The 27,171-nt window shown below is 49.9% G+C and overlaps 1 protein-coding gene, 1 long non-coding RNA gene and 1 other non-coding gene across 3 annotated transcripts in view; 2 read left to right on the forward strand and 1 right to left on the reverse strand.

Moving 5' to 3' along the window:
• Nucleotides 1-27,171, reverse strand: part of ERGIC1 (endoplasmic reticulum-golgi intermediate compartment 1) — a 100,066-nt gene that overhangs the window by 43,082 nt on the left and 29,813 nt on the right. The window contains exons 2-3 of the mRNA XM_029942846.1: nucleotides 9,873-9,934; nucleotides 3,008-3,080 (exon numbers count right to left, since the gene is read on the reverse strand). Of these exons, the coding sequence (XP_029798706.1) occupies nucleotides 3,008-3,080; nucleotides 9,873-9,934 (135 nt within the window). The remainder of the gene's footprint in view (nucleotides 1-3,007; nucleotides 3,081-9,872; nucleotides 9,935-27,171) is intronic.
• On the forward strand, nucleotides 71-978 carry LOC115294813. Its single transcript, XR_003910154.1, has 2 exons — nucleotides 71-133; nucleotides 317-978. It is a non-coding gene; the product is annotated as an uncharacterized LOC115294813 (long non-coding RNA).
• On the forward strand, nucleotides 13,097-13,203 carry LOC115295044. The gene has a single exon (XR_003910277.1). It is a non-coding gene; the product is annotated as a U6 spliceosomal RNA (small nuclear RNA).

The raw sequence follows: 27,171 nt of genomic DNA on the forward strand, positions 1-27,171 counted from the left end.
ACCCACTGTGGTCACCAAACTGCCAGGGAGGGCCAGACACCCACTACAGAAAAACTGTGACCTTTGTGTCTTCCCAAACTGGCAAAGGCCTTCCCAGGGGTCAGAGAAACTTCTGATAGAAGGAAGACTAGGAGTAATGCTTTCACCTCTGGGTTCTCGGGTGAAGTCCTCAGTCCTCACCCCTGCAGACTCCTTTTGGGCAACTCCTGCACTGCGGTCACACGGCAGCAGGGGGAGAGGGGGCATTAGGGTCACTGCATCATCACGGCTGGAGCTTCTGGCCCCTGGGCTACGATGGTCTCTCTTCTTATTCCAGCCTCCCTCCCTCCTTCCGCCAATCATACTGCAAGTGGACAAGAGCTCAGCACAGGCCGGACAGAAGGCAAACACACCATGAACGGCCCTCATTGTCTGCTTATTCCGCTCACCCCTCATCTTTCTTCCTCTCCAGGGAGGTGCTGGGACCAGAGTGTTCAGATGCCCCCAGGGGTCAGGAATGGGAAATCCTGGAGCAGGGTAGAGGGCAGAGCCACGGGGACACACTGTGCTCTTGGGAAAGGAGCGAGCCCGATCCTGGGCACTGGAACAAGCTGTCCCAGCTCACTTGAGTGGCTCTTAACCCAGCAGGTGGCACGCCACTGCTCCGGTCACGGACACCTGCCTGGGGCCCACTGCCTCACCAGGGGCTGAGCTGACAAACAGCTTAATAAGCTGCCCCTCACAATGTCGCCAGGAGGCGAGGGAAGCTGCTCTGACTTCAAGGGAGGGGACAGGAAAATTCACATTTCGTGGAGTACTTATCATGTGCCTGGTGCTGAGGGGCCTCATGGCCTTTGTAGCATTAAATGGGGGATAAATATAGAACGAATAATGAAGAACTACAGACCCATTGATAGTAAAGTATATCAGGTGCGACATTAAGTACCTTTCTGGTAAACAACCTTGTTTAAGCCTCACAAATATCACGTACCTTCGCTGTTTCCTACTCTGCTTTTTTTTCTTCAGAGCCTTTTTCACTGACATATGTATCGCTATTTGATCTATCTATAATTGATCTATATCTATATATATTCTAGTTTTGCTTGCTTGTCGATGGTCTTTGTTCACTGTTGGCATTTTCAACTCCTCTGAGCAGGGAACCACGTAGCAAGGAATGAGGCAGACCTGGTTTCTGACTTCTGGGAGCTCAGGACCAATGAGGCCCATTCATACACAACAGTGTACAGGACCTAGCCCAACTTGCTCACTTTGCTCTAGCCACACCAGCTCTTTATCAGCTCTGTACATATTCCCGCCACAGGGCCTTTGCACTTCCCAGTGGCCCTGTCTGGAATATATGAAGTCTCTCTGGTCCCTGGGACATAGTTGGGGCTCCCTCCTTGATGTTACACATGTACTCCACTCACCTTGCTCAGAACACGAGGGACCTGAACAGGAGCCCCCTTCCCAGAAAATGGGGTGCAGGCTAGAGACCAGCAGGTACATGGCACACAGCAGCTCTCAATCTCTTGCTGCTGTCCTATTTCTAATTCCAACTCATGGTGGGGTGACCCCTGAGACATCCAGTGGCCCAAATTTATACAGAGCCCCCCCTCGTTAGGAGCTGAGGGGGACAAAGAACCTTCTCTGACCCCTGCTTGGTCAGGAGATCACATCTCAGGAAGCAGACAAGCCTCCCCAGATCTGGGAGCCTGGACTCTGATGAACCCTCCCTTGTTCGGTCGGCAATGCTGAGAGCCAGAGAGGTTTGGCAACCTACTCGGGGCACACAGCAAAGTGGTAATCGAGCAGAGAAACCTGGCCCTGGGTCTCCCAATGCCTTGTCCAAAGCTCTTTCCACCACTCCACGGACGCCCTGGGCTCTGGTGCCATCGGGGTTAAAAACAGGATCAGAGGGACAGGGAAGGGAAATTCTCCCACAGCAGGGTAGGCTACAACCAGAAATGAGCTGGCCGGAGGGTGGTGGTGGGGGATGGACAAGACTGAGATGCCTATGGACTCAGGAGAGGGCGGGCCTTGGGAGCCCCCTCCTAACTATACGACCCTGGCCAAATCCCTTGGCTTCTTTGAGCTGGTTTTCTCATCTTTAAGGACAGATGACTACCTCTCAGAGCTATCTGAGGACTGAAGGTGGTAACACTTACAGAGCCACCAGGCCCATCTTGGGCTAAGCAACTGTGTTTTTAGTTTCCTATTGTCTTGTGGCCGAGAGGGAGGCAAAGGAAACCAAGAAATTCCATGAGCAAAACAGAAAATTCCAGTGTTGAACAGGGCAGTGGGTGGCCAGGGCCCAGCCCCGTGATGACTTTCTGGGTTGTAAACACAGGAATGAAAAGCCTTGGATGCCCTGAGCCAGTGGCCAAGGCAGGAAGCTCCAGGGTCTAATTCCACCTCAGGGCGGCCGATGAGGCTGTGACTGAATAATTCCAATGGCATTCTGTGTTACACATACCCCCCAGCATTTACTGGGTTATCCGGGCAACGGATGATTCTAGAAATCGAGGATCGATTCACAGTGCGTCAACCACTGCCAGGAAGCCCACGCTGATTCCTCACTAAGTGTGGGCCTGAGAATAGGGAAGGGGGCTTAGTTGAGGGGGCTGGGCTCTGATGTCAGCAACCCCACCCTCCTCGGGTAGGAAGCGGCACCCGTGTCTCTGAACTCCTCCAGCTTTAACATCAAATGACCTTAGTATGATTCAGAGGGAAAAAAGCCCACTGGCCAAACAAAGGGACAGCAGAGACAGGCCAATGAACTGTCATCTGTGGACCCAGGAGGGCCCCCAGCAGAACGAAACCCAGATTTTCTCTTCAGCTTCAACAAAGCAATGTTTGCTTTTGCCCTAACTTCAAAACTCTTTTAAGACACAGAGGAGTGGATGCCATGGGCTTGGAAATGAGAGAGTTAGAAGGTTCGAAGGTCTTGCTTCTTTTCAAAGCCCTTCCCTCCTCTCATCTGGGGTTCCAGAAAGCTCTGGAATGTCCCCTGCGGGGGAATGGAACTTACACTTCTGTCGTTATGAATCCGGTGAGCTCCGAGAGGAAGAGGAAGAGGATGAAGAGGCAGCAGCAGATAGAGACTGGAAGGAACAATACAGAGACACACAGTTAAGGGTGGAGGGCACAGGATGGGGGGGGGGCTGGCTCCCTCTTCCTCCCCCTCTTCCCTCCCCATCCCATCCTCCCCTCCGCACCCCTGGCCTCCAAGGAAAGCTGCTTAAGAGGGAGGGGGAAAGAGGCCCCACCAACTGTCCAAAGCCCTTCTTAGTCTAAGCAGCCCTGCTCCCACAGGACTTCCCTTGGTACTGATGTGACTCTCCCATTGAGACTGACCCCCTGCATAGGCAGGTCCTGGGAAGGGGGGGCCAGACTGGCTTCCTTCCACAAGAGCATATTAATGCAGAGGTCAGTCAAAAATAGAGGTTGCATGGGGTGCCTGGGTGGCTCAGTGGGTTGAGCGTCTGACTTCGGCTCAGATCATGATCTCACGGTTCGGGAGTTCGAGCTCAGCATTGGAATCACTGCTGTTGGCGTAGTATCTGCCTCAGGTCCTCTGTCCCCCACCCCTCTCAAAAATAAATAAACATTAAAAAAAATAGGAGCTGCAAATTGGTGGCCCACAAATGGGTTCTGTTCAGCTCCAAGTGAGATGTTATTTCAAAATCTGGAATTGACCCTGGACTATGTGATTGCACATCAAAGTCCAGGACACTAAAGCGCTTGTTCCCAATGGGGTCTGAGCTTGCCAGTTTGTCCCAGGCCCTACCACTACCTCTTGCCTCCCTGATTCCAAGGCTGAGCCAATGGTTTGTTGCCATTTATCATCACCCTCAGCAGTACCATCAGCAATGTGCCCAGGTCCTCATCAGGTCAGAAAATGAGGACACTGAGCACTTGTGTTCCAAGAGAAGGAACAATTTTTTATGGAAGAAATTCTTTATATAAGTCTGCGACGCAGAGAGTGGAACAGAGTTCCGGAGTTAGCCCACATCACTCATATTTATCTGGTCCACGGTCCCTGACAAGATTGAAATCTGTGACCCCTGGAGCCGCTCACGGGGACAAGACATAACAAGTGGCCATCAAGTCCAGCCCCAGCCTCTAACACTCCCCCAACATCTAACCACTTAGCCACACTGAGCCACGGGCTGTTCTGTAAATATGTGTCTTATTTCTGTCCCCTTGTTCCTATCGGGAACGTTCTTTCTCATCTTCTCTCCTCCTCCTCTCTGTGAGGTGAGCTCCTCTCTATGCTCCCAAGCCGGGGTTCAGTTCAAATGTCTCTTCTGGTAGGAAGCTTCCCTTCACCCCCAGAGGTGGAGCTGGTCACTCTTTCCTCTGTTCCCAGCCTCTATTCTCACACTTTCCACATTTTAGTGACTCTTTGTGGGTGTTTCTCTCACTAAACTGATGTTCCTGAAGGCAGAAACGCCACAGCTCCAGTGACTGGCCTGGGGCTTGGCACACAGGAGGGAACAACAGGCAGGGAATACCCAGGAGTAGGGAACGAGGGCTGGCACTCCTCCTCTAGGCTCACTGCAGAGGCAGGCAGTGGGCAAGGCTTTGCAAAATATGCCCACTGCTCACTTGCTGTGGGCCTCTAGGTCTCCTCATCTATGAAATGGCAACGAGCCTTATGCAACTGCTCTGAGAATTTCCACAACACAGAAACTGGGCTTGTAATAGTGCCTGGTGTGTAATAAAGGCTCGAGCATTCACTCATTATCAGGACTTTCATCAGGGAGTCCTTGGAGGGGTTGGTGATTTGGGGAAGGTGACTGACAAACGGGTGACCCCTAGTTTCTGGTCCCACTTGCTGATTCTGCTATATTCTTGATGGCTTGCTCCTGGACTGGTGGAGCAACTGCGATAAACACTGAACCCAGACATTCTCTCTCTCTGTCTCCATCCATTCATCCATCCTAAATTGCACAAAGATGACTTGTGAGTGAAGAAGGATGGGAACCAGTGTTTCCTGGGCCACTACCATGTGCCCTGCTGTGGGAGTGTTACCAGCCACCCTGTCACCTCACCCTCATGCCTGATGGAGGCACGCACCCTTGTGAAGCATATAGAAATGGAGGCTCAGAGAGGAAGAAACTGGCCTGAGAACACACTGGAGGGGGCAGTGGCGGGGAGCAGGCCTGGATCCTGTGAATTCTGGAGACGATGCCCGAAGAAAAGAAACCCCAAGACCTAGAACTCCAAGTGAAGAGCAAGACAGGGACATCCCCACAGTCCCCACACCCCTAAAACCAGACCAACATATGGGATCCTAGAATTACTCCTCCAATTCCTCCAACACTGAAAAAGCTCTACAGGGCAGTATTAAAGGGCTTTACTTTTTTTCTTTCTTTTCAGAAGAGGTAATGCATGCATGTGATAAGAAAAAGCATCCAGCTGCATAAAAAAACATCGCGTGTCGAATCTTTTTCTCGCTCCTGATCAGTGCCCCGCTCCTCGCCTAGAGGGATCAACGTCACAGTCTTGCGTTCTTCCAGTTACTGAAATACACACGTACAATTCCTTTCTTTTTCTAAGCCGACAGCAGTGTAATGTATATGCATCCTTTCCAACTATGCATTGCTCACTCAGCAGCCTATGTCTAAACACATGCCACATCAGTCTACAGGAGTGGCCACATGTGCTTGCTTGCTTTTGTGGCACAGACGCTAATTTTGAATGTCGTCTCTGGCTGCTGGGCAAATCTACTGCACACCTGCAGCCACCAGTCCCAACTTCTTGGGCCATGTCCTTCCCTTGGCCACATCGAGCCCCGCATCAGGCTCTGTGCTGACAGCTAGTTCAGAGCCTGGAGCCTGCTTCCGGTTCTGTGTCTCCCTCTCTCTCTGCCCCTCCCCCTCTCATGCTCTGTCTCTCTCTGTATCAAAAATAAATAAAAACGTTAAAAAATTTTTTTTAAAAATCCTTGATCAAGGATCCCACTACCAGGCATAACACCCTTCACCTGGAATGTTCCTAAACAGCATCACATCGGACGCAGGTTTCAGATGCATTTTCAGCCCTCCCACCCCTGTCTCAGGCCCCAGCCACCCATCACACGCAGCACAAAATAGGGAGGTATTTGTGAAGGGTAAGGCTGACTTAGACCAATCCGGGTCTTCTAATTGCCTTCCTTGCCCCACACCTGCAAAAGGGCCCTGACGCTCCAGCTCTATCCAGATTGAGGGCCGGGGAGGGACAGGGATGGAAAGCTTCTTTCTGAAATCTGTGTTCTCTGTTCAAGGCCTGAATGAAGCCTGGCCAACCGATCAGGAGCACACGATAAATGCTGAGTCTACTCGGATGAAACCCAAGCGTCTGACGGCCCTCTGGTGACGGTTCCCCCGACTGCTGTCCCATACTAGGTGGACAGAGACAATGTCTCCATACCATTATGGTCGCAGAGCCTAGCAGAGTGCCTGGCTCAGTGAAGGAACAAAAGAAAAATATTTGTTGAGTGAATGAAGGAATGAAAACCATGAAGGCAGATATGAAGTATTTCAACCAGAAAGGCCGTTATGATACTGAAGGCTTGATGTGGGTTTTCAACCCATGTTTGGGCAGGAAGCTGAGGCTCTCTGATACCACACTTCTGAAACTGACTCAGGTAGTGGACCATAGGAATGTGACCCCTAGAGACTGTGTGTGAGTGTGAAACCTGGGCAGCCGGCAAAGCGGGGCACTGGACCCAGGACCTGAGACCCAAGATTCTGGGAAGTCAAGGAATTTGTCCAAGACCAAGTGGCTGCTTAAGTGGAGGAGGCAAAATTCAAACCCTGATCCCTGAGTGCGCAGGGCCCTTCCCCAGTCCTTCAGGTATTAATAGCACTTATCGAGACATCACGAAGTGGTACTGTTTTGTGTTTGTGGCCCTGCTAGGCCAGGTGCTCCGTAAGGACAAAGACCGAAGCCCATTCATCAACATGACCATGGTACTGGGTACAGGACCTGGCCCCAGGACCTGGTTAATAAATATTTGTTCACTAAATGGTAACTAAGGACAGGTTTCCCGTGCTTCACGCCTTTTTCCTCTTGTGTAAAGGAATCCGCTGTCTTGCACACTGTGGCTGGGACTGCAAATCAGACCACGTCCCTAGAGGGCCATCTGGCAGTACCTTCTAAATTTTGCCACGCACGTGCCCTTTGACCCAGTAATTCCTCTTCTAGGAAAGTTACCTTACAGAAATAACCATACAAGGATATAAAAATACATAGATGAGGCTGTCTGCCAGAGCAATAAGTCGGAATCCAGAACGGCCACCCCCGGGGGACTGGTTACATAAAGCATGGGTCACACAGGTGACGGCAACTGTGGGTTGCCGGACGCGGCTGCAGGGAAGAATGTGGGGGGCCGTGTATGTGCTGGAATGGAAGGTGTCCAGCACACATCAGTGGAAAAAATGGCAGGGAGGAGTGGTCCACACAGTACATTCCTCTCTCTGCATAAAACAACGATACACGTGTATCAAAGCCTCAGTGTGCTTTTGCGAAATCCTAGGAGGATATAGCTCTGATTGTGACACATACCTAACAAGGGTGAGATGGAGAGACCGTGAGGCAGGGGTCTGGACTGCTGGTTGGTGGGAGGTAGGGGACAGGACACCTTACTTGAATTTCTGTGACCAGGCTCAAAAACAAGTTCAACAGAGAGATGAACAAGCCCCTTTCCTCTCGTGTACCTTCAATATCTTCTCATGGGGACCCACACACAAAGCATCAGAGGGTCTGCTGTCACAGACCCTCACAGGCTGGGGGCTCCTGGAGGGCAGTGACAAGAGGAATATCGCCCAAGCACTGAGAACCTAGCACATACCCCATACTTGACAGGTATGAACTCATTTATCTCCCAGATCAAGAAACTAAGGATCTGAGAGGTGACTTCCCCAAGGTCACCCAGCCACCAGATGGGAGAATGAACCCAGCTCTTGCGGATATGAAGCCTGCAGGACATGCGTCCTGGGTCCAGGCTGCTGTATCCCCTTCTCCAGGGATGTGGAGACCCAGGGCTGGAGAAGGCTCTTCCATAGGGAAGAGCAGGCAGGAGCAGCCGGGGTGGGGTCCGGAGGATCCCCAAGGTCACGCTCCTATGACCCACCTTGGGAGGCAGCAATGGCTTCCAATGTGATGGCCCAGCCCCAGGACCCTGCTCAGAGGACAGTCCATGGGGAGGATCCCTCTCCCACAGCAAACTCTGGAGAGGCCAGCAGGAGTCGGGCCGTGGGGTGCTGGGGAAGCCTACCTTCCGAGAGATGCGAAACCTCGGACAAGTCGCTTCACCTCCCTGGGCCCATTGTCTTATCTAGAAAATGAGGCTATAAGGTACTCCTGCTTGCATGCCGCCTTGGGGTTTGTTTTGTTTTGAATCAACTTCTCAGTGTGGAGTAATAACAGATGCAGAGATAGAGACTGCCCATGCGCCCTTCATCCGTCTTCTCCTCATGCTGACATCTTATGTGACCACGGCGTGCTCGTCAAAATGAAGATGTTAACGTTGTACAGTATCGTGACGAAGCTAAAGGCTCTACTCAGATTTCACCAGCTTCCCCACAAATCCCCTCTTTCTGTTCCTGGACCCCAACCTGGAATCCCACTTTGCATTTAGTTATCCTGTGTCCTTAGTCTTGAATCCGTTGACAGTTCCCCATTCTTCCCAAGGTTTTCGAGACCTTGTCACTTTTGAAGAGCACTGGCAGGAGTTTGGTAGACTGTCCCCAACCCGGGACCCTCCGACAAGTTCTCATGATTAGGCGGGCTGGCGCTGTTTTGGGAAGATTGTTCAGAGGGGAAGTGTCCTTCCCACCACATCCCATCAGGGTGACGTCCACGGGACGTCTCACTGGCTGATGTCAACCTTGGTTGTCTCTGGGTGTCTCCACAGGAAAGTCACAATTTCCTTTCCATTCTCTGCTCTTTGGAAGTGCATCACTGAGTCCAGCCCACACTCCAGGAGAGGAGAATTAGGCTTCACCTCCTGGAGGGGGTATTTACCCATATATGTTACGTGACATCCTTCTGGAGGAAGAGCCCTCCCTTCTCTCCCGTAGATTTACAGGAGTACAGACTCACATGCCTTTTTTGTAATTCTCTGGCATACACGGCAATCATGCGGTGATCCGTTACTCAGATGGCCCCAGTGTTGGCCTTTGGCCTCTTTCATGCTGCTCCTGTGTCCTGCTGATGCACCCCTAGCCCTCTCCCCCACATCCCCCCTCCATATCTTCTTTGCTTTTTAGCCCAAAATGATCCAAGCTTATTCCGCTCTCTTCCTGCCCCAGCCCTGGAACCAGCTACTTCTTTCTTTTTTTTTTTCTCTTATAGTTTATTGTCAGGTTGGTTTCCATGTAATACCCAGTGCTCATCCCCACAAGTGCCCTCCTCCATGCCCATCACCCCCTTCCCCTCTCCCCCTCCCCCATCAGCCCTCAGTTTGTTCTCAGTATTCAAGAGTCTCTCATGGTTTGCCTCCCTCCCTGTCCCCAACTACCAGCTATTTCTTTAAGGAGACTTTAGGTCCTTTTACTGAACACTAGCATTTAGAAACCCAAACTTGGTGCAATTATTATTATTTTTTTAATGATTAAAAACGTGCTTCTGTCAAAAAACTCCAGTAGTCTAAAAGGGAAGAAAGGCCCTCCTGACCCCTCGAGCCCCAGTCCCCCCTCCCAGGGGCATTTACTACTGATGATTCCACGCGTATCCTTCCAGAAACAGACAACACCCAGACCTTGCAGGGTTCTGGCGAGGACAGAGAGGGGATGAGAACATCTTTTGTCCTCTCCTCCTGCCTCTCCTTCGTTTCTCCTGGTTCAGCAGCTCTGCACAGGGAGAGGGGAGGGGAGAGGGCACCGGCAAGAAGGGCGGCTACTCACTGATGGCCCCGGTGTATGTCGGCTGCGTAAGGTCCTTGGGCACCTTCCTGTAGATGTCAAACCTGCAGAGAACAAAGCGGACAGGGGTGAGGGGGGCGCAAGGGCTGGGTCTCAAGCAGCAGGGAAGATGGTTTCAGCTGGCTTGACACATGGTCCGCAAGCCTCAGTTGTTCCGGGAATGAGGTCCTCTTACTCCTTCAGGTCCCCTCCCTCAGGAGGCCCGAAGGAAAGCCCTCTGTTGGGACCGTCCCCCCCCCCCCAAGCCCCCCCCCCCAATAGCGCTTGCTCACAACACCTAGAACTACCAGGCAGGACCCTCATTTGGCTACGTTTCTGGGCTGGCCTTCCCCGCTATCAGAATGTAACTTCCACAAGGACAGCGATCTTGTTAGGTTTTGTCCTCCGCCGTGTCCCCAGACCCCAGCATGGGCCTGGGGCGTAGAAGACACTCTAAGCATTTGTGGAATGAGCTGAACCTGAATCTTGGGTTTCTCTCACGATGAAGGAAACAGGGAAATGCACAGTCTTTCCTGAGCTGCATGATGGCACTGCATTCCTCCCCAATGTCACTTCTCCTCCCCTCTTCCCTCTCCTGCCTCCACTTCCCCCTCCCTCGCCCCTGCAGCTTGCTCATGGAGAGTCCTCCCAACTCCAAGGCTCATATCTAATGGGGGTCTCCTCCCCACACACAGAGTAGATGCCTTCTTTTATATGGGTCCCACCCCAGCAAACGAGGGTGCGACGGAAGAATCTGGGGTTTGGGAGTCAGACACAGTGTGATTCCGGCCAGCAATTTAATTAAGGTCCTGGAATCAGACCATCCTGGGTTCAAATCTTTTGGCTGGTCTTCCTTGCTGTGTGACTTTAGGCAAAGGACGTCATCACCCTGGGCCTCAGGTTCCTTGTTCGAGGCTACTGTTACCAGGCCCTGGCAGGCCATCAGGAGACGTAACAGCAATAAATGTCTGTGGCAGATTTACACAGCGTTCACGGAGGAGGCACCCCACACATGTGGCTTCCTTCCTGTCACTTGGACCTGAGCAGATGGCTCTCACAAAGCAGAGTTCTGGGGCGCGTGGGTGGCAGTTAAGTGTCTGACTTCGGCTCAGGTCACGATCTCATGGTTTGTGAGTTCGAGCCCCATACCGGGCTCTGTGCTGACAGCTAGCTCAGGGCCTGGAGCCTGCTTCAGGTGCTGTGTCTCCCTTTCTCTCTGCTCCTTCCCTAGTCATGCTTTGTCTCTCTCTCAAAAATAAACAAACATTAAAAAAAAAAAAAGAACCTAAAAAAAAAAGTGGAGTTCTATCCACACAGTGCTCCCAGGACCCCTGGCAGGACCAAGCATGGCCACAAAGCCGGCTGCCCCAGCCCTCAGGGGCTACCTAGTTCCCCAGGTGTCATGTGGTTGGCATGGGGTTCCCCTTCTGTGACTGGGAGAAGCTGTTAGCGCCCTGCTAACCTCAACGCAAGGACCTGGAGATCTTGCATAAGATCTGATACTTGACGAGCGTGCGCTCACCCTCGCTGCGTGTGAACCGCCGGGCTTCCTAACCTGTCAGGGGAGAAGATACCCTGTGGGCTGCCCAGTTCAAGGTAACACTTTCTCTCCGGCCTGCTGAGCTACCAGTCTTCCGTTCTGGGGCCCTTACCGGGTACCAGAAACTGGGGCTGGGGGTGTGGTTGACAGGGGGAGGGGTCCACGTGACTCAATTATGCCTACTTACTCCTCTCCCTTATTCGGAAAATGCTGATCCCTTGAACCATGAGGCATGTAGGAGATAAGACGCATGTATGTGCTGTGGAATCAGCCCAACTGGGCTCAAACGTGCCTCCACCACTGTGCGACCTTGGGCGTGTCACTGACATAACCCCTGTGCCTCAGTTCCTCTGGCTGTGAAATGGGGCAATGATACTATCTCGTAGCATACCAGTTAAGGCCAAGAGACTCAGTGCGTATAAAAGCACTTAGGACTGCCTGGCACCCAGGAAGTACTACATGGATATTTATTTGCAGTTACCAGTGTTAATGTTCATCTAACATCTATGAGCACCTACTATATACCAAGTCCTCTCTTAGGCACTAGGGACACAGGTAGAAAAAGTGGCCCTCGGCCCTGTGTGCCTACAGTTTAGCAATAAAGACAAAGAAGGAAGTGGAAGGATACAGGGGTGTTTCCTCATGGGGTTTGCTGAGGTGCTAGAGAACCTGGAAAGGGCACCCGGGGTGGTCTGTGAAGCTTCCGGCAGCAGGTGATGTCTGAACAGAGCGGGAGGATGGGAGGCAGGGTACATAGAGGCATAAAGTAGTCCAGGCAGTGAGAACAGCAAAAGCAGGGGCCAAGAAAGACGCCCAGACTTGGCATGCTGGAGCGTGGAGTTAGCTCACCTGCACGGGGCGCTGGGGCGGCTGATGGCCGAACGTAGCGTGCTAGAGCACGGAGTTCACTTGCACGAGGTGCTGGGACGGGATGGAAGGACAGGCACCAAAGAGGTGGGAGGGGCTGACAATACACCTTCTCTGTCCACTTAATACCAGGTCACCTTAGGGCCCGTGGGCAGAAACTGGGCCTCACAGTTTAAAAAGTATATACACCACCACTTCAAAACTGTGAGTTTTACGGGAAGTCAGAGGTCACTCAGTCAGGCTGAGGAGGTGGGGGTAGCTAGGGGCAGAATGTCAGAATCTGAAGAGGGCTGAGATAGTAGACTGATACATGGGGGTCGGGGGCACTAATCAAATATGTACATATAGTGAGGATAATGGAGGCCTGGGGCTCACTGTTGGGAAAGGGAGGTCTGTCTATACAGAGGGAAAAGTAGAATAAACTCTGTGGTGCTGGAGTGGAAACAGGTTCCACGGCAGATTCATGATTTTCAGCATACACAAATACAGAACTACATGTCCTATTCACCTATGTTTCCCAGCTCACTCCATAGAGAGGCTCCAGGCGCCGCGACTGCCAGAGAGCACACGGCACATCTGCTACTCAAATGCTGGGTTCTAAATGTCACCCTCTGGAAATGGCGGATTCCAGGGCTACAAGAGGAAAATCCAAGATGAACTTGGAACACCTTCTTATGTCAGAAAGCAAGACAGTGTTCAAAGGCTGGTGGGGTCATTGGCCAGAGAAAGGACAAGGTGAGCACTAAAATCAGTAACCGCAGCAATAGATTAGAACCCAGTGGGCACACAGGAAGCCATGGATCCATGTGGGAAGTGAACAGGGCTCACTGTGGCAGCACACGCACTAAAACTGGAACCATACAGAGAAGATTCGCACGGCCCCTGCGCAAGGAGGACATGCAGATCTGTGAAGTGCTCTGTATTTTTCATGCCATTTGCAGCAGCGTGGATGGAACTGGAGGGTATTTATTAGGCTAAGTGAAGTAAGCCAGTCAGAGAGAGACGGATAGCTTATGTTTTCACTCATACGTGGATCTTGAGAAACTCAACTAAAGACCATAGGGGGAAGGGAAGGAGAAAAAATACAGTTACAAACAGAGAGGGTGGGAAGCAAACCATAAGAGACTCTTAAATGCGAAGAATCTGAAGGTTGATGGGGAGTGGGGGAGGGGGGAAAGTGGGTGATGGGCACGGAGGAGGGCACTTGTTAGGATGAGCACTGGGGTTGTATGGAAGCCAATTTGACAACAAATTAAATTTAAAAAAAGAAATGAATAACCCAAAATTTTGATGAGAAATAGGATATTTATATACTTCAAAGTACCTCCCCACAAAAATCCTTATTAATTAGAAAAGGGAAAGGGGAAAAAAAAAAAGAAAGAAAAGGGAAAGGGAGTAACTTTATAGTCGAGAAACTTGATATCATCTTGACCACGTGACCAAAGTGAGTGTCACCAGTAAGGGGACATATCATGTGCCTCCTGGTCTGACACACTGGGGAGGGCACACCATACACTTGTGCGGGAAACTTGCTCACAACAGACAACCTCAAATGAATCATGAGGAAGCAACACACAAATCCAAGTGGAGGGTTTCATGCTATAAAATGACTGGTCGGTACCCGTCAAAAGTATCAAGGTCATGGAGACAAGTGAAGGCTAAAGAACTTGCAAGAGATTGGACGAGACTAAAGAGACATGACAACTAAATCATGCAGGATGTCCCGGATGAGAAAAAGGACATCAGTGGGGCAGTCACTGGGATTTGAATAAGACCCATGTATTAGTTAATTATACTACTTACTGTATAGTATTATTTTCCTGGTTTTGATAATGGTATTTTCGTTATGTAACATGGTAATATTTAGGGAAGTTCTGGTAAAGGGCTTACGGGAAGTCTTTGCATTAGTTTTGCAAATTTTCTTGTAAGCCAGAAATTATGACAAAATAAAAAGTTAAAAAAAATTTTAATTTAATGGAATTAAACAAATTGTAAGGGGGGAGATTTCACATAAAAATCTCACATAGCCTGCTTTCTTCATACATACCTGGTCCCTGTAGGCTTCTGATTTTGAGGTGCTGGTTTAACAAATGTTTGCTGAGTGTTAAGAACATATCTTTGTGGGGAGTGGAAAGGGCAAGGAGAGGGTTGAATGAACAAAGGTCTAAGAGAGGAGGGTAGACTTGGACCAAATTACAGGAAGCAACAGTGATCAAAGGAAAGAGGTGCTCTGGAAAGAGTCTCTGATGTGAAACCAAGATCACTGCCAGCCTGGGCACTTTTACATATACATATTCAGATGTATTTCTTATAGTAACTCTGGCAGACACTGAGAGCCCATATTTTCAGGGAGAGACAAGCTATAAGCACCTTGTTCAAAGTCACCAAGCCCGGGACCAGTAGAGCTGGGATTCAAACCCAAGTCTGAGTCATACGCCCTACACTTCTGGGAATTAGTATAGAGCTCACTTACTGGTAAATTAAAGTCTCAAGGTTTTGCTTACTTTTCCACAGATGCTGCCCAGAGCAGGTGGGAATCTCCTAAAAGACAGGGACCAGCTCAAAATACATTAATTCACTCAAAAGATTTTTACAAAGTACTTACTGGCAGTATTCTAGATGTGGGAAAATGGAAGTGGTCAAGGTAGACATGACCCGTGCCCTCACGGAGGGGAGTTGACTAGTAGACTTTTGGACTCCTTGAGATGGGCCACCTAAACAATGTTCTCTAATAATTATCCCATTCCCATGCCATCACTCCAAATGGGGAGTGGGGGTAGGAGGGTAAAGGGAGAGCTGAAAAAGATCCTGGGTTCAGAGCTGACCACAGCCAAGTGAGTCAGCAGTGAATGTCACTAAGAAATGGGCCACAGGAAGGCTGGTGAGAACCCAGGCATGTGACAGACGGGGAAGTGAGCCGTCCTCTTGGGCTTACATTAGTCAGTCTCTCACTGCGGTGATGAGGTGATTCGCTGTGGCCACCCACTGTCAAGAGAATATGGAGGAAAGGGTAGGGAGAGTGGAGGAGGGGGAAGGGATGCTTAGTGCGTACATATCTAGTGTGTGCTCAACTCATGCTATGACTTTGACTGGCGTGTTCTCATTCAATTCTCTTGACCAACCTTCGCGTCAGGGGTTTTTATCCCGTTTTATAGATGAGGCTTGGAGAGGCTGGTGGTTTGGCTAAGCTCACATACCTGTGAAGTACACGCAACGAACCTGAATCCAGGCCTAATTGACATTCTTGCGGCTTTTTTCCAACAATGTGGGGACAAAACTGGGACCATTCCAGGGGAAAACACTTAGGAAAAAAGGCTAAAGAACTGGAATCGACTAGCCTCAAACAGAGAAAGCTGAGAGATGGGTTCTTCGTTATTGTCAAGTAAAAAATGCTCTTTTCCTGCCCTCCCACTAGAGAATGATTTTCTTAAGGCCAGGACTTGGGCCTCAGGTTGCCTAGTCCTGCCCAATGCAGGCCCCTGGGGAACTGCCCCGAATGATTAACTCAATGAATGAATCTGCACAAAGATAAGATCCATGGCTGGCCTTAAAAACAAGATTAAGTCCAAATGGAGAGTGGGGTAGCTGACACCTCAGGGGTACCTCAGGGGTTCCTTGAACTGGGTATTGAGAAATTTTCACTTCAAAGAGGGGGGGGAGGGGCAGAGTGGGCTTAAAGTAAGAGACACCAACGCCTGGACTTAGGGAAGACAGATCTGAATGCCAAGTACCAGGACAATGGAAGTGGTGGCTGGCGCTAGGCTGGCAAGAGGTTTATCACTTGCTGGGAAAGGATACAAACACAGAGACCCCCCCCTGGCGGGGCTCCTGCCTTCAAAACCCTCCACTGTCAGGTCTAGAAGATACTCTGAGATCACTATATGCAACCCATTCATTTTACAGATGAGAAAATGGAAGCCCCAAGAAGAGGACTGACTTGTCCAGTTCAAGGTGTAATTAGACACAGAGTATTTAAAACAGAGACAAGCCAATCAAAAGCTTATGAAACCCCTGTTATCACTGACGCTCCTGAAAAGTCGTCGGCTAGCGGTGCTCAACCAGGGGCAATTTTGGCCCTCGGGAGACACTTGGCAATGTCTAGAGATATCCTTGGTGGTCACACTAGGGAGTGGGTGTGTCACTGGTACCTAGCGGGTTAAGGCCAGGGATGCTAAAGCATCCGACAATCCTACCATGCACAGGACAACCCCCCCACAACAAAGGATTACTGGCCCCAAACGTCCAGAGAACTGAAGTTGAGAAACCGTGTTGTACGTGGACCAAAACTTCACATGTTGGAAGCTTGTTTTCCCACTGAGTCTGTGTTCTGTCTGAAAGGCAGCCAGCTGCCTCTGCTCCCGCTGGGTGAAGTCATGGCCACGGCCTCGAGTGCCCCCACGGAGACCAGCAATCTGGATTAAGCAGTCTCTCCCTCCCCTTTTTGCTCTGTGCCTGAGAAAGAAGAGCTCACTTGGAGAGACCTGGGCAAAGGAACCCATAGAAAGACAACGAAGTCCACCTAGACTTGGGGGCTTCTGTGACGGTCTGGTAAGCACGAGTGTCACTGTTTTAATCAAACACGCGGGATCTATGCCTCTAACACATTTTACCTTAAGGTAAAACATACATCGACGTTGGTACTAGGAGCTGATGCGGACACAGGATTTACTTAACAGAAATCACTTTACAGGCCACATCTAGCCCACTGAGTGAACCTACATGTAGCCTACTGAATGGCTGCATAACCTCACCAAAAATAAATACGCACACGTCTTCTTCTGCTCCCAAGCAAGGAAACTGCTGCTGGAAATCTCTGACTAATGGGTTTCTTCTGTAATTTCTTTTCATAGCAGAACGCCTCAGCTTTGCTATTTTAACTTTTGCTGCTTGGGACCTCACTTCTCCCCTGCTCTTGGAGCCGAATCTCGGATCACTCTGTGGTTCGCCATATGTGGGCGGCTCCCAGGCAGGCGCTCATGATGTCACTGTTTCCAAGGCTTAATGAAATTAGACGCCATTTAGGAGCAAGTCATTGGAAGTGGTGGGGTCACTGGTCCCAAAAATAGCCAGCAAGCTCTTAGTGGGTGCTGTGGCCTGGTCACCCCTGCCCACCAGCTTGTCAAGAGCCTTGGTGCCAAGTACCAGGGAGTCAGGTGAAAGGCGTGCTTGCTCCTTCACTTATTCATTTCTTCCACCTTACCAAGAACCACTGGTATGTGTGTGGGTGGGGGGGTGCACACGCACAACTACACACATGCGTGTGCATGCCAGAGGGCTCACAGAGGTAAATTAATGTGTCAGACCCAAGCATGGGCAGGGAAAAAACCCAACAAGCACCAGTCCTCCCTGAGCCCTGGACTCACTCTCAGAGCCCCCTGACTCCTGTCCTTGATGTTCAAACTGTTAAGATAAACATAAGAAGAGCCCACGCCAATCCTTCCTGTCAAAAGAAAGCAGAAATAAAAATCTGTCCCCCTCTCCCCTTCTCCAGCCCAGACAGAAGAGCTCAGTGGGGGAATGAAGATCATCTCCACTATACCGAGGCGGTCCCCTTTGTGAGGGACCATAGTGCACCCAGTCGTGAGCTCAGGCTCTGCATTCACTGTCCTTTTTATAACCCTGTGTGATAGACACCATCATTCTTCCCATTTCACTTGCCCAAGATGCAGGACTTGACACCTGCCATCTAGCTTCAGGACCTATGCTCTCACTGCTATGCCACATGCCTGCCTGAAACAGGGAGACAGGCTGGGGGCTGAATGCGTAGAGGTCAGAGGGATGGCCCTCTGCACAGAGCACTTCCACACGCACATACAGTGTCCTCTCTCCAGCCCAGGCCCTGTGGCTGTCTCTCCAAATCTCAGTGCCTATGTGGCGGTCTCCATCTACAGGGTGATCAGCTCTGGTTGCCTCCACTGTGACCTTTCCCATCCCAGAATACCCTCTCTGACCACAAAGTCCTGGTCTTCCCCCATCTCCTCCTTCCCACAGAAGCCACCAAGTCTGGCCAAAGAGGAAGAAGAGCTTCTAGAAGGCGGCCCATGACACAGCCTGCCCCACCTCCCCAGACTCTGCAGACATGTACATTCTTGGCACAGTCCCATCATGGCTGCAGGGTCCTGTATTCCGACTGGACTGAGTCGAGCCAGATTCGTTCCTCAGTCTCCTGCGGATCGTGCAGGGCTTGGCCCATTAATGGCACTCAGCAAATTCCAGATGAAAATACAAAATGATGTACGTACAGGCTCTTCACCACGGCACTGCTGTAATAGCAAACAACTGGGTACCATCCAAACGTCCATGTAAGGGGACCAGTTAATAAACTATGGACCAAGTGGAGGATGTTCCCACTGTAAAGGGGGATGAGGAAGGTCTCTTTACAGTGATAGAAAAAAAGCAAACTGTGGAACCCTGACTTTTGTTAAATTTTATGCATATGTTTGTGGGGGAGTTGTGATAAAAAATAATTTACATCCTTGCCTATATCTTCATATCTGTGATGTTACATATAGCCGCAGATTTAATTTGCAACAGCCACAATGTTGATCAACAGGGAATAGGATAGATAAATTATGGCATATCCATACAATGGACTATTTCTTAGCAATAAAAAGCAATGAAGTATTGACATGAGCAAGAACATAAATGATTCTCAAAATAATTATGCTGAATGAAACACAAACTAGGGTACATGTGGTAGGATTCCATCTATATAAAATTCTTAGCGGCGTTTAATGCTTTTGAACTTCTTATGTCAAATGTATACCTCACACTTGATCTTAGCCAAAAGGCCAAGAAGCGATTGTCAAATGTATACCTAAATATTTAATATGTTTATGCATTGCCTAAGAATAATGAGTAACCATTTGTGTTAGCTTTTGGTTACACTTGTTTCTTTCTGAAGCTGTAAGATTTTAGACAAGGACAAACTGATTTAGAGTGGCAGCAGGTCAGCAGTTGCCTGGGGAGGAAGGACGAGAAGGACATGAGGAAATTTAAAGGTTGATGGATATGTTCACCGTGTTGTGATGATGGCCTCATGGGTGGATACTGGTTAAATTCCTCAAACTGTACGCTTTAGGTATGTGACATGTATTGTATGTCAATTATACCTAAACAAAGCTGTTAAAACATGTTAGTGGCTAAAACACATCAAACAATCTAGGAGCTCATAATGACACTTCAAAAAACAAAGCAAAAGCTTCTCTGGACACTTGTGGCGATAAGAGGCCACCAACTCATTATTCTGAAAACTAGTAAAAAAAGGAGAAGGTGCTTATTCTGACATTCTTTGGTATCCAAATGCATTTCTAGGTAACCAAATAGTTGATGAAGGTGAAGTTCTATTTTACAGAATAATTTCAAAGAATAATGCGGAAAGACTAATAGAATTAGAAAAATCATCACTGTGTATCCTTTGATAAAACACTGGATCTTAGCACGATCAGAAACTTAATAATAGATGGACCAGGCTACAGACACTGGGACCCAATGATTATTAGTATCTCAAAGAGGAGTTATTCAGTGCCTCTCAATGCAATGCAATTGGAAGTAAACAGCACACTTCTTAATAACTGGCCTAGAACAACGTCACACTTCACCTGTCATGTAATCCTTATCACATAGCAATCTGGCCTCTGACATCGATGTCTCCAACCATTCTCTTTTCCTGTGCTACGTAAGACCACTCAGGAGTCACTAAGGGCCAGATGCCATTGGCTCTCCTCAGTACCACCTCTGCACTGAACCTGGTAACTGTCCCTTCCTTCCTGGACCTCTCCTGGCTGCCTAAAGTACCATGGCATTCTTTCTGGCATCCTCTCCATCTGCCCCCTTTCCTTCTGCTATCCCTGATATCCAGGTATGCCCACAGGGGTCTGTGTTCAGGCCTCTTCTCTTCTAGCTCCCACACCAGCTCTTCCATGCCTTAATTTACTGTGCCAAGTCCCCCAGAGACAGGAGAAAGCCAACAAGACAGAGGTGGATGTGGTCCCTGTCCTTGATGAGTCCATATGGTAATGCCCAAAGGGCTTCCTCATTCCCAGGGGCATCCTCCCTGCCCCCTCATACTTGGTATGTCCAGAACGAAACTCAACAGCTTCTCACACAATTCCTGGTCTTAGGGTTCCAGAAGGAACCTCAGGGATTGTAGAATGCAAACGCATGGAGCTTCAGATGGTTAAAGGGAAAGGGCAGCACCATTCTGGGTTAAGAGTCATCTTGAGACCTCCTGACCCCTTCCAAGTCACCATCTATGACCTCCTGGGGCTCCCAAATGCCTGGTGAGGTGTGCTATGCTGGTTGCAGGGGCTACCGTGAGGAGCAACGGGGTCAAACTGGCTAATCAGGAAGAGAACAAAGGAATTCTCAAAGAGGGTTTTAGATGGTTTATCAGGAAAAAGGGAGGGGCCTCATGGGGCTGGATAGTGCCTTTCACCTGTTACCTGCACCCCTCAGTCATCAGTCAGTCAGTCAGTCAGTCGGGAGAACAAAGCTCAAGCCCGGCAGGGAGGGAGCACTGGCCTAACAGCTCTCAATCCCAACACAACCTGTTCCTTGAACAGCGGGGCAAGCTTGCTCCCGTCTCGGGCCCTGTGGCCTTGCTGGTCTCTGTATCTGGGACGTTCTTCCTTCAGATATCTGCATGCGAGCTGCCTCACTTCATTTACATCTATATTCAAATGTCACCTCTTTAGAGAGGCCCGTCCTGGCCACTGACTAAAACACCTCTCTTGATCGCCTTACTCCACCGTCTTTTTCTTTGTAGCACTTAAGATCACTGCCTGAATTTATGTTGTCTTATGTGGATTTGTTCATCGCCTGATTCAGCCATCAGAATGTAAATTACAGGAGAGCAGGGACTATAGACATAGTCCTATGAGTTCCCCAGTATCCCTAGAGCCTTGAAAAGTGCCTGGCACAAAGCAGACCCATAGAAATACTGTGGGATGGATGGAGGAGGCAGCTTTTCTCCAAGTGTGGTCCTCACACCACTGCCTCAAGAATCTGCCAGGGGGCAGGTTAAATCTGCAGGTTCCAGGGTCCCACTGCAGAATGAACTAAACCAGGATGGCGCAAGGAGGGCAGGCATTTGTGGGGAAAGTGCCCTTGAGGACATGCTGGTGCGTGCTACAGTGGCTCAACTATCAGCTGTGTGTGTGTTTCCAACTTCACATTTATTTCCTAAGGACCACAGGTCAACAGAGGGATGAGAAAAGGGACTGGCATTTCCTAGGCTCCTTACCCTGTGAGCCAAGTGCTGTGTAGGTCACTTGACCTACTCTATCCCACTGAATTCTTCCTGCCCCTCGTGGATGCCATCCACACATGTGTAAACTGAGGCTCAGAGAAGCTGAGCCACTTGCCGAGGTTCATACAACCAGCAAGAGGCAGAGTCAGGCTGGAAGCCTGGTCAGCCTCACCCAGGGGCTCCCAGAAGCTCTGCACCAGCCCCCGGGCACATCGGTGGTCCACACTCGCTACACCCTCCTGGGCCCGCTCGCAGCCTGGCACCTGCTGTGGGTGCGGTGGGCACTTGGTGAGCGAGTCAGGAAGGTTGGGAACTTCGTGTGACGCTGCCCTGAGGCCCTGGCGGAGCTGGACGGGGGGCTCCTCACCCTCACGTGCCTCCCACACACTGTGACAGCTACATGCGCCCACGCTCGCACAGACAGAGGAAAGGCCTGGTGTCGGAGCCTCAGGACGTCAGGCAGCTGGGGCCTGGCTGGGAGTCAGGCTTCCCGCCATCAAGGCCACAGGGACCACAGGCCCGGGGGCAGCAAGGGCCCCCAGAGTGTTTCCAAATCACTGGAAACAGGACGCAGCCGCCGGCCCCACACTGGGACACAACATCATCCCCAGAGTGGAAGCTATAAATGGAAATGTATTCTTAGAGGGGCAGAACATGAGTGGGGGTTTTTCAGAAATGACCCATCATCGGATAAAAATACAGACGGCATTTAAATGCTGAGCGGCAGGAGCTATTCCGGGGATTGGGTTCTCATCCCTGCGGCTCCCAGCCAGGGCACGGCCTTCAACAGAGATTTAAAAGGAAGAAACTACCGGCGCCGGTGTTTTTAAGTTTAGGAGGAAAGTATTTGGGAGAAAGACAGCAGACAGCGTGCCTAGATTGGCGCAGAAGGTGCACCCTTTGAGGAGAGCCCAAACATCACCTGACCTGCATCTGCACTGCCTGAGGGATTCAATTTCACTCTCTGCTATGAGACCACCTTTTGAACAACATTCTTAGCTACCTTAAGAAATGAGGGCTGGGTTCTGGTGAAGCCTGGGGATAAAAGCCCTAAGATAGGATCAAGGTTTTAAGAGGTCTGCCAGTCAAAGAAAGCAAAACCTGGAGGTGGATCTGATGTCATGGAAAGAGGAAAGAGAGTATTTATTAAGCCAGCCTCTTCACTCATGACCTCTCACTGAATTCCCAAAACCGTCCAAGGCACAAAAACTAGATTCAATCCCCTCTTTTTTTTAATTACAGAAAAGGAAACAGAGGCTCAGAAAAGACTGTAGAGTTGACAGACTCTCAGAAATGAGGCTGGAAAAAAGGGCAGAAGGGTGTCTCAGGCAGAGGAACAGACTCTGCTAAGGTTCAGGGCTCCAGAAGCCCAAGGTCACTCCATCAGCAGGTGGCAAAGCCGGGATTTGCACCATCATCGATCTGAAGTTACTGTGCTAGGCAGGGGAGCGGCAGAGTGCTTTCGAAAACAAGGTCTGGCTGACAAAGTAAACGGTGAATATTTCAACAATCCCATGTTAAAGGGCATAAGGAAAGGGACCAAAGTATTCTCCTTGGTGACCGTTTTTATTTGGACACATCTCAGTATTTTCCGGTGGTTCCATAATACACAGGTTATAACAAAAAATAAAGACAGGCAGGGTCGTTAGGAGAACTGACTTGGGCGGGCTGTTCCTGTCTATTACCTGCCCTCCCTCCCTCCACCTCGTGCCCCCACCAACACCCTTTGTTCCAGAAAGGCCCACTCTGTCCCAGCTCTGTTTACTCACATGTACTGTGCCCTCTGTCTGCATCACCCCTTCTCACTCCTCCTCCACCAGCTCATTCTTTCTGTCACGAATGAGTACTTAACTCAGGACCAAACACTGTTCTAGGTACTAGGAATTCAACAGTGGTCAGACACAAAACTCCCTGCCTTCACCTAGGTTACATCCTAGTAGGAGAGACAAACAATGAATGAATGTGTAAATGTCCATACATATTAAGAAGAAAAATAAACCAAACTAGGAGACAGAGTATAATATAGGTACTGTTTTAGGCAGGAGTTGGGGGATAGCTCTCAGAGAAGCCTCATTTGATAAGGTGACATGCAAATGGACATCTGAGTCAAGTGGGAGGAAATCCAGGAAAGAACAGTCCAGGCAGAAGGGACAGCAAGTGTAAAGGCCCTGAGGCAGGAAGCATATTTGGCAGGTTCCTGGACTACAGTAAGGAGCCTGATGCAGCTGAGGGGGAGGAAAGGGCAGAAGTCCCAGGAACTTCTTAAAACTCAGTTCACACATCCCTTTCTTTGAGAGTCCATCTCTAATTAGCCGGAGGCTGGCTGAGGCCCCACCGCCTGGGCTGCCCACGGTCCCTGAGCTTCGGTCACCATCCGGCACACGACGTGTTGTTACAAAACATGTGTGGACCACAGTCATGAATGAACAGCACACCCCACTCTGTCTCATTAATACTAGTTGTGTCGTGAATTCCTGCAGCGCAGGACCTGGCCTTAGTCTCTTGGGCTTAAGTAGGGGGGCTCATCCTTAGGTAACAAGAGGCTCCCTGGGCCGCAGAAACTGGGTCTTTCCTGGGCAGAGAGCTCACCTAAGATGTGCAGGTAAGTCCCCTTCCAGAGCCACGGGCTTCCTATCCGCCCCCCACCACCAGCAATAGGACTTCACAATGGGGGTCTGCAAGGGACAGGGCGGGAGGGAGAGAGAGGGATGGCAACAGGATGTCCTTCCCACCCCAGGTTTCCAACATCTGCCTCCTCTTTGCTTTTCTCAATAGTCCACGGCTTATCTCAGCCTTTGCTTGAAGGAAAGCCCACGTGGGAACATAAAAATACCAAACCAATTTACTAGGGAGTGACTACTCATAGGCAGAAAATACCTTTTCCCTCTGAAAAAGATTCCAGGAAATATCAAATGTCCCAAATGCATGAATGGGGGTGTGCGTTGGTGGTAGAGTGGTGAGCATGGCTGCCTTCCAAATGAATTCATGGGCCCGGGCATTGATCACCTACTGCTCACAACACCAAATGAGAAGCAAGTAGGCATTGTGCATCTCTGAAAGAAGTATACTCCCAAAGTGGAAACATGCCTAGTGAGGCCAGGTAGGTACTAACAATGAGAGAAGTGGGCTGGGTGGGGCCTGTGTCAAAGTGAAGGGTCCTCAGCCTATCTAAAGGGAGTAAGACACCTGAAACTAGCATTGCACGGTTTTTTAAAATGTTTATTTATTTATTTTGAGAGAGACAGAGCATACATGGGGGAGGGGCAGAGAGAGAGAGAGAGAGAGAGAGAGAGAGAGAGAGAGAATTCCAAGCAGGCTCTGCACTGTCAGCACAGAGCCTGGAACAGAACTCGATCCTAAGAACCATGAGATCATGACCTGAGCTGATATCAAGAGTTGGACGCTTAACCAACTAGGCCACCCAGGCGCCCCAATGTTGTATGTTAAATAATGAATTTAAATAAAACTTGAAAAAAATAAAAGGAGGGGCATCTGGGTGGCTCAGTCGGTCAAGCATCCGACTTCAGTTCAGTTCATGATCTCAAGGTTTGCGTGTTTGAGCCCCACATTGGGCCCTATGCTGACACTCAGAGCCTGAGCCTGCTTCAAGTTCTGTGTCTCCCTCTCCTCTGCCCCTCCCCTACTCACACTCTGTCTCTCTCCCTGTCAAAACTAAATAAAACAGGGGCATCTGGGTGGCTCAGTCAGTTAGCTGTCCGATTTTGGCTCAGGTCATTATCTCATCATTCATGAGTTCAACACCTACATCGGACTCTATGCTGACAGCTCAGAACCTGGAGCCTGCTTCAGATTTTGTGTCTCCCTCTCTCTCTGCCCCTCCTCCTCCCTCCCTCTCTCTCTCTCTCTCTCTCTCTCTCTCTCTCTCAAAAATAAACATTAAAAAAATTTTTAAACATTAAAAAATAATAATTTTAAAAAATGAAAGGAGCAAACGGGCCCCAGAAATCATGAAAAAACAAATCTTGGGTGGCATGTGAAATCACCAATTTTAAAAAGATGTCAATGAGTTGGGTTGGGTTTTTTTTTTTGAGTCAAACAATATGCAAATTAAAGTATTTCTATGGCTCGAATTTGGCCTAGAGACTGTCAAATTTATGAACTTGGTCTTAAATCTCAAGGTTTTGTATCAGAATAGGCAGTACAACTATAAAGATAGGAGAGGGCAAAGAGCTCTAAATGTGCTAGCACTAGAAGGGAACTTTGACATCATGGAGTCCTGGAGTGGCCAAGAAGGCTGGCTCTGGGATCAATTCCAGGGTGCCCTGCTGAGAAGGCTGAGATGGACCAGCGAGGTCTGCCACGGCAATGGGGACACTAGCAACAGGCTTCCTGGGTATCTGGCAAGGCTAATTTAGCCCAGATCCATTTTAAAGGCAGAAAGACGGAGGTCCAGGAAGCTACACTGAAATACTTAATGTCACAAGTGAGAACTACCCAGGAGTCCCAACAGAGCTCTTTCTACAACACGCAGATGCCCCAAATTCTTGGGCTTTGGAAACTTTTATCTACCAAAGACTCATCTTCGAGAGACGTCATCTTTAAACCAACAATGCAAGTCAATAAGAAAATTAGATTTTTACAGTGATTCATTCTACCCATGGCTTCTTAGAGACAGGACCTTTTCTACACTGTGAATGGGGTCTGAGCTCTGACACAGCCCATCTGAGACCGCTGCCTGTGGCATCTACGCGCGCGCGCGCAAACGGTCCCGGTTGAGGGCCTCGAGCTGGCTGAGGGGCCTGGCACCAGAGGGAGCCTGGGCCCACTGGAGGGGTGCAGCCTGCCGTCAGCGCTCCTCCCTCCCACTCCATGTGAGTCAGGGCTCTTGACTTCAGTGTGCTGGTGGCAGAGCCCTTAGTTTTGCTTGGCTCCTGAGCAAAATGTACTTTTCCAAAGGCCATTGATTCAACTAAGCCTGAATTTTGCAATGCCCTGGCCAGCCTGCTCTGAGCACATGCCATCCCAGGAAATGGGGACCGAAGTATGTGGTTACCACCTCCCCTTACCTTCTCCTTCCTTCTCCCCAAACGGGACGGAGCATCGGCCCCTCTCCTAGTGGAGCCCACAGGCATGCCTGCCGTCCCTCCACCTCCCCTTGTCACCCGACTGCACCACTACCTCCCTGTGGCTCCCCACGTGGTCCCTGCTCCTGGATTCGATGTCAAACCACACCTGACAGCAGGCCTGGAAGGACACCTGGAAAAGACGAGCCTGCAGACTCAGGGAGCCCCCCGCCCCCCGCTCCCCTTATATCACTGCTCGGGAAAGTGGGAAGAACACAGGTCAGGGGACAGGCTGGTGGCAGCTCAGGCACTAACACATGCCTTGTGTACCTGCCTGCCTTTTCAGAACAGACTTTTTTTTATATATAATTTTTTTATAGTTTATTTATTTTTGAGACAGAGAGAGACAAAGCACAAGTGGGGGAGGGGCAGAGAGAGAAGGAGACACAGAATCTGAAACAGGCTCCAGGCTCTGAGCTGAACACTCAAACCCACAAACCACAAGATCGTGACCTGAGCTGAAGTCGGACGCTTAACTGATTGAGCCACCCAAGCGCCCCCAGAACAGACTTTTATTTAGAGCAGTTTTAGACTTCATGGCGAAACTGCGCAGAAGGTAGA

Source organism: Suricata suricatta, chromosome 6, assembly GCF_006229205.1.
Source record: "Suricata suricatta isolate VVHF042 chromosome 6, meerkat_22Aug2017_6uvM2_HiC, whole genome shotgun sequence".
Taxonomy (NCBI): Eukaryota; Metazoa; Chordata; class Mammalia; order Carnivora; family Herpestidae; genus Suricata; species Suricata suricatta.